The following is a 15,048-nucleotide window of genomic DNA, read 5'->3' on the forward strand; positions in this document are numbered from 1 at the left end:
GGTGTCTCTGGAAGCCAGCAGGGTACAGACCACGACATAGAGAAGAAGTGCAGTCTATCACACATAACCTACACCGTACTCTGCAACCTGGCCTTTCTCAAAGTTGGGATAAACGTTCTGAGGGCAAAAAGCCAAAAGCCAAAAATAAAACAAATAACAAACGATCAGAAAACAAGAAAACTTTAGATAGGAGAAACTTGGCTAGAAGGATCATCTTGCTTCTTCCCGGGAAGGCCTCATCACCTGCAGGTAATATCTGAAAACCAGATAATTCTGTGGGTGCCCAGGAAAGGAGTGTGTTATTTAAAGGACATCCCGGAGCTGAGCCGGGTGGTGTGTTGTGGATTTGGTTTATTGTTTATATTATGTTAATTGGGTTCCCAAGGTCATGAGAATTTACTCACATACATAGGAGACGGGCCACGCCCCAGGCTGGTTCTAATTGATAAATAAAATTGTCGGCGGCCAATGGCTGGGCAGGGAGACAGAAGCGGGACTTTGAGGTTGAGGAGGGGAAGGTCCTGGCCTGAGAAGTGTAGGAGACAGAGACAGAGACACTGCTAAGATCTAAGAGTCGGGAGTCATGGCCCACAAGGGCTATAGGCCTGGGTCCATGGCAGCCAGGATGGAAAATAGGCTTTAGTAAGTAATAATTCAGGAATATCGGAGAGGAGAGTATATCAGCCACGGGGAGGTTTGGAAGTGCCCAGTCATTGCACTGTTTAAGGCATATTAAAAGAGAAGGCTCTGTGTGTGTGAGTGTGTGTGTATGTGTGAGTGTGTCTTTCATTTGTAGATCCAAAACATTTGGGCAGATAGTGAGGAGCACACACTACAGATTAACGTACTACCTCCTTTAATCCCAACACATGGGAGGCAGAGGCAGACAGATCTTTGTGAGTTCAAAAACAGCCTGACCTATAAGACCTCTCTCTCTCTCTCTCTCTCTCTCTCTCTCTCTCTCTCTCTCTCTCTCTCTCTCCCTCTCTCTCTCTCCTCTCTCTCTCTCTCTGTCTTCTTGGTCTTTTTTCTTTCCTCTCCTGTTCTTTTCTCTCTTCTTTCTCAATCTCTCTCTTTTTGTCTGTCTCACTCCTCTCAGTCATTTTGCTTCTCCTCATTCTCTCCCTCTCAGACATACAGAGAGAGAGAGAATGAGGAGAAACAAAAAGACTAAGAAGAGTGAGTAAGAAAGAGAGAGAGAGAAGGAGAGAGAGAGTGCACTTAGGACATTTAACCAATGGCTAGCTGGCTGATTCTTTTGTTGTGGAAGCAGTAAACCTAACACTCATTTCTATTCTGAGGCTGAGTTTTTGAATCAAGCTTTCCTCCAGCAGAGTCAGTGCTACCAAGCAGAGGAGGATAGGTTATTGAAAGGATACAAGGCTGCGTTCTTCCTCTCATCTATACTTTGACTTACATAAGCCCATGGAGACCATCACCATGGCTGGCTCTCATGGAGCTTGAAGGTAACAGGTTTGTTGGCCTGGCTTCTACAAGGGAGAGAACTTCAGCTTTGGGTTCCTGCAGTTGCCAGCCTTCACGTACGTCTTGCAGAACGAGTCTGACCACAAGGTCACAGAGGCGCTAATCAGGTCAGTGTGGGAAAGGTTGGAATCTCGGTTCAGCTGTCAGAGAGGAGGACCTCGTCTACAGCATTGACTTCCTGGCTCCGGAATATCACAGTTCGCTGTAGATTATGTAAGAACTGTCTTATGGGACAGCCCAGACCTGAAGAGTGAGCCCCAGTGGTCCAGTTCTTCTAGGAGCTGACCTGACTCAGCATCTCGCTCTACCTTAGCCAGTTCCTCAGCTATGCTGGGAGTTTTCCCAGAGCAAGTTATTCACATTCCATGAACAAGACAGGAATGGCAGGGATGTTATTGGCCCATGGTTAGGTGACTCTCCAAGATCCTGTTGATAACCATCCCTACTGCTGCCACCTGTGGAAGCTGCTTCATCATTGTCATTATCCCCTCCCTCAGCAGGACAGACTTGATACAGAAAACCCAGTCTCTGCCCTCCGGGAGTTGGGAAGGTTTAACTGAGTTAGTAATGAACCTGTAGATAGCAGAGGAGATGGAATCTTTAGGCTGTGTCATCAGACCGCACACCTGCATCTGGACTAGAATTGCTCAGGAGTGACTGGTTTTCATCAAGGGAGCACACACACACACACACACACACACATATACACACACAATATATATATACTAAATATATCAATATATATGTATATATGTGTGTATGTGTGTATATATGCATACACACTATATATATACACTAAATATATAAATATATATGAAATATAATATATATGTATATATATGCATATATGTGTGTGTATATATATAAGAGAGAGAGAGAGATGGTAGCCCATTCTAGCCTCACAGCAATCCTCCTGCCTGCCTTAGCTTTCCAAGTACTGGGATTATAGGCATGACTCACCATACCTGGTCCATCCTCCTTCTTTTTTAAACAACGTAAATAAATTGCACATGCTTAAAGTCTATGATCTGATGAGCTTTCATATCTGTCTGCCTTGTAAAACATGGTCAAGACAATGACTCCATCCATCACTTGACTTCATTCTCCCTTAATCCCTTGCGTCTATTTGAAATCCCCTTCTTCCTGCCCCTCCCACCTCACACCCAGCCAAGTACTGATGTGTTGCCACTAATTTCAGACTTCCTTACATTTTCTAGAATTGCATATGAATGGAATCATACAGTATGCCTCCGCTTTTGTCCGTCCTCTTCATCCTACAGCACACCATCATTTGAAAGTCCACCCACCCATTGTTCCTTCTTATTGGTAAAGTAGAATTACATTAACAGGTACACACCAACATGTTTATTCACATATTGAGGGGTCTTTGAGTGGTCTCTAGTTTGGGGATGGTTATGACTAGAACAGCTAAGACTATGCATTTACGTATGTGGGCGTTGAGGTTTCTCTTGTTTGGTTGGTGCTGAGGACCAGGGTCTCATGCATGCTAAGCAAGTGAGCACCACTGAGCTGCTTCATGAGCCCAAGGACAAGTGTTTATGTGAACATATGCTTTTATAGCATTAGTAAGTACCCAGGGGTGGAATGGCTTGCCTATGTAACAAGTCTGTCTTTAACTTTTAAAGAAGTTGTCAAACTGTCTTCCAACGTGATTAAACAATTTTACAACTCCGACGGCTGTTTATGGGAGTCCCACTTGCCCCAAGGCCTTATCAGCATTGATGTGTTCAGTAGTTTTAATTTTAGGCAAGTGTGTATCATAGTATCTCATTGTGGTTTTCGTTTGCATCCCTCCGCCCACCGTGATTAATGACCTTGAATGTCTTTTCCCGTGCTATCTATATATCTTCTTTGGTGATACTCTCTGAATAGTTTACATTTCTAAATTGAGTTATTTGTCTTTAGTGATTGGGGTGTTTTATTTTCACAATTATTTTTTGAGACAGGCCCTCACTCTATAGTTTTAATTGGCCTTAAAGATGTATATAATCTAGGCTGAACTCAAACTCATAATTCTCCTGCTTCAGCCACTACTAGGCTAGATTCTATGATTGTGTTTTACACACATCACACCCAGTACACACACACATACACACACACACAAACACACTTGCAGATGAATTAGTAATGCACCCACAGACAGAACAGCACATGGAATCTGTGTCATCAGACCCCACACCCACATCTGACTGGAACTGCTGAGGAGTGACTGGTCTTCACCAAGGGACCAAGACTATTCCTTCCTCCCTATTTGTTGCTGTTTTCAGTCCCAGCACTCCACAGACAATTGTAGGTGGATCTCTGGGGGCTCAAGAACAGCTTGATCTACATGATAGGTTTTAAACTACATAGTAAGAACTTGTCTTAAAGATAAATAAATAAATGTCAACATTAAATTTTATGTGTGTGCATGTGTTCATGCAAGTGAGTATGTATATGGACATGTGTGCTACAGCATGCATATGTAAGCCAAAGGACAATATTTAGGAGTAAATTCTCTCTCCATGTAGGTAGGATTCAGTGATTCAACTCAGGTCATCACACTTGACAGCAAGTACCCTTACCCCATAAGCCATCTTACCGGCCCAACTTTAAACTGTAGGCAGGGTTTCACTTTGTAGCCCCAGATGGCCTTGAACTAGCTATGTAGACCAGACTGGTCTTGAACTCATGAAGGCCAACCTACCTCTACCTTTCCTGAGTGCTGGGATTAAAGGCACACACCACCAAACTTGGCTCCAGTTGTAAATCTTGGTGACATTTAGATCAGCGAACGGATGTAGTATATCTAATGCTTTTCTGTACAGTTTAGGAAATCTTTGCCAAATCCAGTGCCACCAGGACTTCTTCTAATTAAAACTTTCAATCCCTTCATTTTGGTCAATGATCCATTTTGAGTTTATTTTTTGTTAATTTTTTCATAACATATATATAAATTCAGTTCAGTTTTCTTAAAATTCCTGGTGCTCTGAGTCAATGTTCTTCCTTCTCCTCACAAAACCTCCAGTTGCACTTCTTTGTGGAACTATGACCCATTCTAATCTCAGATGGCTCCTTCATCCAGATGGTGGCATCTGACCTCTTTCTGCATACTCCAGAAGGTGTGGAGACAAAGACTCATCTTCACCGTACTCCTGACTCCTCTGGAGTGTCGTGTGGCCTTGACATGGGACATGGGGACCCGGGGAGCAAACTGCATTTCTCTTAGGTGATCCCAGTTTTCTTTTTCTCTTTCTCCCCACATCCCTTTTGACTGATTCTCAGGTAGCCCAGGCTGGCGTCAAACTCAATATGTAGCTGAGAGTGGCCTTGCTATCATGTCTCTTTATGCTAGTATTATAGTAAGTGCCACCACACCTGGTTTGTGTGGTCCTGGAAATTGATTCCATGTCTTCCAGTGTGCTAGACAAGCAACTGACCTACTGTGTTATGGCCTCAGCTCCCTGACCCTCTTCCTCTCAAGGTCAGAGTTTTTATTTCCCGTGCTAATTGCCTTCCTAGACATCCATCTATTGCAGTGCGGAACTGGGGCTCTCCACTGGGAGAGAAAACTCAACTGGATATCAATTAGCCTGGTACCCTGGTTGGCACATAAGAACACCCATGAGCCATGAAAGGAAGAAGCAGTCTTCATTCAGAGGGCAGTATTGACCTCTTCACTTCAGGAGTGAGGAAAATGAGGGCTTCAGAAGATTTGGTGACCCGGTTCAAGTCATCCTCAGAGTGCTACCATCTAGAGAGTGTCCTAATCCCTGGGCTACACTGCCAACCACCTGGCTGTCACCATGGAGAAAGGACTGAGCTTAGACCCTTCACTCCCTGGCTAGCTGTTCTTGCTTTTTATTTATTATTATAAATGAGTACACTGTAGCTGTCTTGAGATGCACCAGAAGAGGGCATCAGATTTCATTATGGGTGGTTGCGAGCCACCATGTGGTTGTTGGGATTTGAACTCATGACCTTCAGAAGAACAGACGGTGCTCTTACCCGCTGAGCCATCTTACCAGTCTTGTTCTTGCTTTTTAAACGTTGCAAATTGCATGTGGGATTTTCCTGCTTCCAAGAAAAGCCCCACATTCTTTTATGGTTTCAAAGAAAGGCAACTTCAATGGACAAGGGACTTCAAAGACTGTGTTTAAGGTCTTGGCTATAAGTCTTCAAAGGGTGTATTTAAGGTTGTGAGTGTAAGTCAAAGGACTGGACTCAGCAGAGGGCGGCTTTCCCCCTTTCTGGAGAACTGGGCTTGTTTTCTTCTGCCTTTTGTTGGGTCCGGAAAGGAAGTGCTCCTATAGGGCTGAGGGGTCAGTTCCCAGCTCAGAGGCTGTGTAGGAAGGAGGAAGAGAAGGAAGGGGAAGAGAAGAAAGGAGGGATGGAGGAGAAGGAACAAAGGAGGGGAAGAAGAGAGGGAAAGAGAAAGAGGGAGGGGAGGGCAAGAAGGGACTGTCTGACATATCTTTCCCCGACCCTACATACCAGACTTTCTAAAGAGCTTCATTATCCCCATCATGGTCCATGTTCCTCAGCCAGGCCAAGTTACAAGCCATTCCCTGGGCCTCTGTCTGCCTGGGTGAGCTAGAGATTTAAAGACAATCACACCCTTTATCTGGTTCTCATATTGCTCAACTTTGCATCCATCTTTTGCCCTCTGCTAAGGAGGCAAAAAGCCAATGTGGGTCTCACTGTCTGTTACCCAGGAAACAGGCCTGTTTCCTACCCTGGCACTCTAGACATGACCACTTTGACATGCGGCAAGCCTGTCCCTGGAGCTCAGTCTTGTGGAACCTCTTTCCCTGTGGCCTGGAACTAATACCTGGTCCTCATACATTTCCCTCTGCATATCTGTCTCATGTGTCTTCAGCAGAGAAGGGTCTGGCCCTGCTGCATACTATTGTGTCTCTTCAGCAAGGACATCATCCACTTGCCAAATCCCAGTGGGTTTCAGTCATCAGATTTTTCTCAAGGTTGACTTTTGGTAGGAAGTGGGCAAGTTTTCAAACTGCAGTCTGTAGTTTTCCTCTGAGTCCTAGAAAGGAAGGAGGTGAGGGTGCGTGTAGTTAGGCAAGCCCTGTCAAGGATAGAGGCTGGGATAGATAACATTCAGTTTTAAAGGTAAGAGAAGCAAGCACCCAGAGAGGCCCAGGGCTCAGAGCAGGTCCCTACCCCACCCTGGAATACTCCTGCCCACGGAAACGTCTCCATTGCTTCACACAGGATGGCCATGCCGGTCTCCAGGGGAATGTACCTTGCCCTCCAAGCTGTCCTGCTCAGGAAGGAACCTGCTCTATGAAACTTCTCCTCATTTTCTTGAATATAAGAATTCTAAAACAAGGCTGGAGAGATGGCCCAGTAGTTAAAAGTACTTGCTGCTCTTTCAGAGGACCCAGGTTCAGCTCCCAGCACCCACATATTCCCTCACAACCATCTGTAACTCCAGTTCCAGGGGACCTGACACCCTCTTCTGGCCTCGACAGGCACTGCATGAACATGGTGCACATAACATACAGGCAGGTAAAATACTCATATGTATAATAAATAAATACATCTTTAAAAAGAAACAAAAATGGTTTCTGAGCTGGAGAGATGGCTCAGTGGTTAAGAGCACTGACTGCTCTTCCAGAGGTTCTGAGTTCAATTCCCAACAACCACATGGTGGCTCACAACCATCTGTAATGGGATCTAATGCCCTCTTCTGGTGTGTCTGGAGATAGCTACAGTGTACTCATATAAATAAAGTAAATAAATCTTTAAAAAAAGGAAACAAAAACATTGACTGTGGACATAGCTCAGCAGTAAGTAGGGCACATGCCCAGCATGTACAAAGCCCAACACTGAAAATAAGAACAAAACAAAAACAATTCTTTAAGCAAGAATGCCATGCTCCATGTGGGACACTTCCAAGAGAATCAAGTACAAACTGGGCTTGGTCTCAACTGTTAGTGAACTTGCTGCCTGCCTATTAGAAATGTTGACACCCAAGCCACATACAAAAATAAATCAAGTCTGGACTGGTTACTAAAGGAAGGGGATTGTTTATGGTAAGAAGCCATTCTGGATCAAACTTTCTGAGAGCAGGAACTGGAGAAAGGAGTTTCAGGAGAAGGGGCATGTGAGCTGAGGCATGGGGTTAGGACTGTGCAGCCAGTGGTCAGTGGACAGTGGACAGGCAGCATTGCCCGTGTGAATGGGATTGCAAGGAATATGAGCCTGCGACAGCAGCTTGGAACTAATTCATAAACATCCTTGAAAGCCAGCTTTACACACATGATGTCTGAGTCAGACAAGTAGGCCTACCTTTGTTGCTTCATAGCTGGGATCCGTGGGCAAGTCAATTTATTTCATCGTAACCCCGGGATGAAGTGGCCGGGAGGAGTAAATGAAGGGATGGTTTGGAATGTGTGCAGTAATGTTCCTGTATTCAGTAAGCACTTAACAAATGCATAGCGTTAGCGTTAGCTGTTCACTGTAGGCTTTCCAGAAGGGATGGGTAGGAGGTAGTAAGGCCTTCGTGGCCTCAAAGGAGGGGTTGGGAGAAGCCGGTGACAGCAAGAACTGCAGGTAGGATGGGGAGGTCCTGGTTATAAAGCCCTGAGGGTGAAGTTAATGCTTTTCATCTAGACATGGGAATTGCAGAATTGGGGCAAGGAGGAATAAACTGCTGGGTATCAAGATAAGGTCAGCAGGCTGAGGGGACAATGGAGGGAGAGATACCTGAAAAAAGGTCACTTATGATCTCTACTCATCTCAAAGCTAAGCCCCGCCACAGGCTGTGTGTCAGGAAGTCCACCATGAGGGGAGCTCAGAGGATGCTGTGGTAGGAAGAGAAGACTGGCCAAGCTCAGACAGGTGCTGTGGGAAGTCTGGGGCCTTGTCAGGAGGCAGCTGCAGAACTGGGGAATGGAGGTTGATGTTTCTAAAGTCACATGGAGCTGGAAGCATGGTCCATTGCTCGCTCTCTCTCTCTCTCTCTCTCTCTCTCTCTCTCTCTCTCTCTCTCTCTCTCTCTCTCTCTCTCTCTCTCTTTCTCTCTCTCTCTTCAACTTGCTCCACCAGATCCCAGTACAAAGTTCTCAAGAGAATGAGGGTACTTCTCAAAGCATCAAGCTAGAACAAGGCACTGACAAGGGCAATCACAGGTCTCCTTGGGTATCCCAAGGGATAATGAGGAGGCAGCCCTGGCCAAGTTCACCAGCAAAACCGTGCCTCTGTGAATATCTATGCCCATCAGTTGAGCATCTACCATCATGACTCCAAAGCTGCTCTGTTCTAACTACTGGCAGAATTCAACCTCCTTAGGCTCTGCTTACCAGCACATGGATGGCAAGCTTACTTGGGCTCTCTCAAGCACCACAAGTCTCTCTCTCTCTCTCTCTCTCTCTCTCTCTCTCTCTCTCTCTCTCTCTCTCTCTCTCTCTCCCCCTCCCCCCTCTCTCTTTCTCTCTCTCTCTCTCCTTCACACACACACCAAATAAGATGCAAGTTTTTAAAATCCTACTTATAATTCCTTGGAATTATATTTTACTTTTCTCTTTTCCTTTCCTTTTTTCCTGTCTTCTTTTCTCCCTCCCCACATGCCCTATAATCTATACTCCCTAAACAGAAGCTGGTAGACTTCATACTCTGTGAACGTGAGTAAGTCTCTTCCTCCATTTAGACCTCAGCCTTGCCTTCCTCATTGTTGAAAAAACGGATGAGAAAATGAGGGTGAAGAGTCTAATGTGTTTCCTGGCACAATGGTTCTCTTCCCTATTAAGACCTGGTGGGACTGCATCCTTGAGGCAAGATCTAGCAGTCTCCCAGCCTTCCAATCCCAGGTCCTGCTTCTAAGGTTCTTCTCCTTCTATTCTTCACCGTCATCAACCATTGAGGCACCTTCTCAAAGTTTGACCCTAGAGGTGTGTGTGTGTGTGTGTGTCTGTGTGTGTGTCTGTGTGTCTGTGTGTCTGTGTCTGTGTCTGTGTCTGTCTGTCTGCCTGCCTGAGTGTCTGTGTATGTGTGTGTGTGTCTGTGTGTGTGTGTGTGTGTGTATATGTCTGTGTGTGTCTGTGTATGTGTCTGTGTGTCTGTGTATGTGTGTTTGTCTGTGTATATGTCTGTGTGTGTCTGTGTGTGTCTGTGTATGTGTGTGTGTGTGTGTGTGTGTGTGTGTGTGTGTGTAGTGGGGTGGGGTACAGCAACACAATCAAACTGAGCCAGGTGCCAGTGTGGGGGGAGGCACTTGACCCCCAGCTCCACTGCTAGGGACAGAAAGAACCCTGGGAATATCTGAACTCATGGTCTCAGCATCCTTCCAGGAAGGGCTGTTCTTGGGCTCATGAAGATAGGCTTGATTGCAGATGGCTCAAGGTACCTTGGTACTCATCCTGAGCCTCTGGGGAACCTTTCCTTTGAATCTGGAAGCCAGTGAGGAGTGTCCCCTCCAAAGTTAACTGGCTTCCTACCCAACCAAGGATGACGCTCTGGACCATGGAGAGCTGGAATAAGAGAGGAGTTCCCTGAGGCAGTGAAGAGTCGGGTCTGCTGTTACAGTCCCCACCGCCCTCAGCCCAGGGACGCTGCAGCGCCTCCTCACACCTGAGGAGTTAAGGGGTTTCCGAGGTCACAGCCACTGCTTTCTGTGGATGCCAGTCTTCTTCCCAGTGCCAGTCCCCAAACTCAGGGTCAGATGACGTGGCTGTCTCCTATCTCCTCAGCCCCATATGGTGTCAGTTAAACAGAGTCTTGTCTTTCCCTGAATCTTGCCTTGCCTTAGTCCAGTGGTCCTCAACCTTTCTAATGCTTCAACCCTTTAAAACAGTTCCTCATGTTGTGATGATCCCCACCATAAAAGATGATTTTGTTGCTACTTCATAACTGTAATTTTTCTACTGTTATGAATCATAATGTAAATATCTGATAGGCATGACATCTGATGAGCGAACTCTAAAGGGATCTCCACCCCTTAGTCATTTCTGTACCCTTGGCCCTTATGTTTTTATTCCTTTTGCTAGATGAAATCTGTCAGAAAGGTTGGGTGTGTTCACACTGTATGAGTAAGCAAGGCAAGATCCCAGCCAGAGACCCTTCCAGGTTCCAGTCTTGTGGGGCAAGGATCAGGGTGCAGAACATCATATTTAGCCACCAAGCAGCACAGGAATGGGGGAATACATGGTACTACATTTTTATAGCATTCGTTCTAAAGCACAGTCATTTTTAAATCAAACACAGCACTTTCAACACTTTACTTAAACACAATGATTTAAACAAGTCATCCAAGGCATATACATACACATACACATATACATATACACTTATACACCTACACACACGTACACCTATACACATATACATATATATGTATGTACACATATATACATATACACATACACATATATATAACTGTCCTCTTTTCTGAATGCCAAATGAGATTCAGAATATGTGGATCATATGAACCAATTAAGAAGCCCCAGTCCCTGGGCCATGGCAGCAACAGCCTTTGGAGAATGCAAGCATTCTCAGAGGATTCTGCTACCTCCTAATTATCCAGTGGGGAATCGGTGTGTCTTCACGGGAAACCATTACGGAAAGCTTTTAGCATGAGCTGTCTCAAAGAAACTCCCCACAGGAACAAAGGGAGGAGGAGAATTATTAGGTGAGTGCCAATTTCAGCTCTCATTCTGGCACCAAAAAGGCGAACATTCCTGTACCATACTCTAAAATCTGCAATTTCTCTGGAATTCTTTGCGCTCCCATAGTAGAGGCTTGAAGTTCATTGGAGGTACTTCTGATCTTACATCAAAAGATGTTTTCTGAGATTTACCTTGTTGCCTTCTTGGCCTAGACTGTTCCTTCTTCCTCCATCAACCAAGAAATTCTGCCTATCACCCAAGAGGTGGTCCAGTGGGCCCTCTTCACCAAAGCCTGCCGGACTTTGGACTCTCTCAACAGAAAATGCAGCCCAGCCAATTCTGCTCCATCTGCAGAGCCTGAGCAACATCTTTCAACACTCTCGGGGGCTACTCACCTTGTTCACCTTTGAGCAGAACCAGCTAGCTGGCCTTGGAGTTGGGTGTGAATGAAAAGGAAAGAATATTACTGCTATTCCCGACTTCCTCTAGTACAGCTGTTCTAGAACATTATTTCATTGATGCATTAGTAAATTATGACTTGTGCTTCTATTGGATTATAGAATCCTTGAGAACAGATCTGAGACCTCACTGTCAATGTCCCTGGGGCACCCTTTTTAAGCCTGGTTCTACAAACATGACTGCCAGTGAGTGTCTAGTAAGGCATCTTTCTTCTGAGAACAGCCAGGACAGGATTCCATCCAATAGGTTCCCTAAATATGCTCACTAATGAAAGGAAAGTGAGATTTTGTGACTTTCCTAAGCCAATGTCCATAGTGCTTAGGCGTATGTTTCTAGAGTTCTACTTTGGAGTTGTCGCTTGAAAATGTTAAAGCAACAGGGTATTAGTCAGCCTATCTCCAAGGAAGGCACACTGGGATACTTTAGAGAAAAGCTGACCTTGTAGGAGCCTATGTGTGGGAAATAAGTACTAGACTATCTAGGAGAGAACCATGGTTCCTTCTGCTTAGGGATGAACACAGTGACAAATCTCCATCGATGTCATTTTAGCTCAGAAAAAAAAAAGTGGGGCTGGAGAGATGGCTCTGCAGTTAAGAGCAAGCGACTACTCTTCCAGAGGTCCTGAGTTCAATTCCCAGCAACCACATGGTGGCTCACAACCATCTGTAATGGGATCTGATGCCCTCTTCTGGTGTGTCTGAAGACAGCTATAGTGTACTCATATACATAAAATAAATAAATAAATCTTAAAAAAAAGAAAGAAAGAAAGAAAAGAAAAGAAAGTGTTGCCTAAATGATCATCAGCAGGTAGCACCAGGAAGTGGTCTGACTGTTGCTGGTTCTGTCTTGTTGCCCAGGCAGTGCCCCTTCAGGTGTGGCTAGGGTGAGGACACTTTGAACTCCAGCTACCCACATGTGTGTCTAGTCACCAGTGCAGAGGGTTACAGAGCATGGTCTCTGGGGTAATGCATCTTTCTTCTTGGACTCAATCCGCAAAGACTGATTCTTCCCCAGGCTTCTCAACCTTGGCCTCTGCACTGGTCCTTGACTAGTCTGACTGGAACTCTTCATGGCCTGCAGGACCCCACTCTTGACAACGCCTCTAAGACTCGAGCTGAATGGGAAACCCACATAGTAGACTGCAAGGGAAGGAGACTCCTACAAAGTCATAGGGCCAGACTTGCTCAGGACTCAAGGACAGCAGCTAGAAGGTCAGGACTACCCAGGAGGTCACCAAAGACATCAGCAGCTCATGTGGCTTTTTGTGGCCATTCTGTGTATGCAGGAATCACTGAGAGGCTGGATCTCCCCTTTAGCCTTGGAGCTCTTAGCTTTAACCTTTCTCATACTATTTCCAGCAGATCCAAAGAGTACAGATTGCCAATGCCTCGGAACCTCCCAATTATCCGTGGGGCAGAGGCCTGGGCCTCCTGAAGGAAAGATGAAACCAACCTTTCTACTCTGCCAAGGACAGAGCTCCTCTGTGTATTTTTCTGTATGGGGAGGAAGTGGACACATCCTACCCAATCCCTATGCCCCAAAGTACTGGCCAAGCCCCATCAGTGACCCATAGGACTATCCTTCCCAGGAGAGCAGCTCTCCCTGAGGCCTGGAATTTCTGCTCTTTCTGGCCCTTCACACTCTCCCTTCTTTTGAGTCCTTTACACTCCACCCCATGTGGACCCACAGTATCTCCCAGGCCTGTCAGACTCACATGCGGATCCTACCCTCAAAGACGCCTCAAACTACCGGGTCAGCCAGCAACCAATTGTGTGCCTAGTCTGTGGAGCACAGAGAAAGGAACCATGTACAATGTGATCTGCCAAAGTCAAGAAAGCTTCCCTGGAGAGGACACAACTGAGCGGAGCCTTGACAAAGGAACAGGACTCCTCTGACTGCTAAAGCCAATTTGGCCAATCCAGGCAGAGGTAATGTACAGATTTTCAGGAGAGCAAGAGCCTTGAAGATCATGTTGAACAGTGATGATATCTTGAATAAACACAGCCTCTTCTTCCTTCTCTTCTTCAATACTATCTATATATAACACATACAAATATGTGCAATACAGAAGATGTATGTTTGGATGGTTTCCACCTATATACATATGTGTGAAGCCAACACCAAGACAATGACAACCACGTCCACTCCTCCTGCCCCTTTGTAAACTCTCCCTTCCACCCACTGTTCCCGCAGTCACTCATCCGCAACGCTCTGTCACTATATAGATGGGTTTATATTAACCTAAAAATATTTTTTTTAATTTTAAGTTATACTTAATTTTTTTTTATTTTGGGCGTGGTGTGTGCATATAGGGGCAGGGGATGCATACCACAACATGTTTGTAGAGGTCAGAGGACAACTTCAGGAAGTCAGTTCTCTCCTTCTACCTTGTGGTCCCTGAAACGGAACTGGGGTCATCAGACCCTGTAGCAGGCACTTTTATTAGCCAAGCCATCTTGACACCCTGGGTTTGTGTTTTCTGATTTTTTTCAATAAATAGGATCATCTAGTGTATATTCTTTCTATTTGTTCTTTTATTCATCGTGTGGCTGAGCATATTCACAGGTGGTCCATGCTTCTTGCTAAGTATTGCCTCCTTCTTTGGATTAGATCACAATTTCCCTTTTCACCTGTCAAGGGATGTCTGGATAGTTTTCAGCTTGGGCCTGTTATAAATACAGTTGATGTGTATGTTTGTGTGCAAGTGTTGATGTAAAAAACAAGCTTTTACGTCTCTTGGATAAATACGTAGGCACAGAATGCCATATCGAATAATAGATTTATGCTTAAAATTTTTTAATTTTTTTTTTTTTTTTTTTGAGACAGGGTCTCTCTACATAGCCCTGGCCGCTCTGGAATTCACTATGTAAACCAGGCTGGTCTCGAACTCACAGAGATTGACTTGCCTCAAAAGTGCTGGGACTAAAAGTGTGTGCCACCATCATGTCAAGGTTTTTTTTTTTTTTTTATGTTGTTGCTTTTCAAGACAGGGTTTCTCTGTGTAGCCCTGGCTGTCCTGGAACTCACTCTGTAGACCAGGCTGGCCTCCAACTCAGAGACCTGCCTGCCTCTCTTCTCAGGCTCTTCTTTTAAACTTAAAAACAATTACATTTATTTATGCATGGTGAGGGGAGGCATGGCACAGAGGGTCCTCTCCTCCATCATTGGGTATTGGAGATTGAACTCAGGTTATCAGTCTTAGTGGCAAACACCTTTATTTACCCTCTGATTCATTTCACCAGTCTCTCAAATTCTTGTTACATTTATTTATCTGTGTGTGTGGTGAGAGGCGGGACGGGGTGGGGTGCATGTGTCACAGTGCCCATATGGAGACCAGAGGACAACCTATAAGAATCAATTATTCCCTTCCAGATGGAGACTGAACTCAGCTGTTCAGACTCAGCTGCAAGCACCTCCATCTGCTGAGTCATCTCAGGCGCTATGGTTCATTTTTTTTTTTTTTTTTTTTTTTTTTTTT

General features: G+C 45.2%; 1 protein-coding gene across 1 annotated transcript in view; it reads left to right on the forward strand.

The window, feature by feature from the left end:
• LOC116070098 overlaps nt 1–13,809 on the forward strand; it is a 95,878-nt gene extending 82,069 nt beyond the window's left edge. The window contains exon 3 of the mRNA XM_031341296.1: nt 12,929–13,809. Coding sequence (XP_031197156.1) covers nt 12,929–13,143 — 215 coding nt within the window. The 3' untranslated portion in view covers nt 13,144–13,809. The remainder of the gene's footprint in view (nt 1–12,928) is intronic.
• The last annotated feature ends 1,239 nt before the right edge of the window (nt 13,810–15,048 follow it).

Source organism: Mastomys coucha, unplaced genomic scaffold (genome assembly GCF_008632895.1).
Source record: "Mastomys coucha isolate ucsf_1 unplaced genomic scaffold, UCSF_Mcou_1 pScaffold22, whole genome shotgun sequence".
Lineage (NCBI taxonomy): Eukaryota > Metazoa > Chordata > Mammalia > Rodentia > Muridae > Mastomys > Mastomys coucha.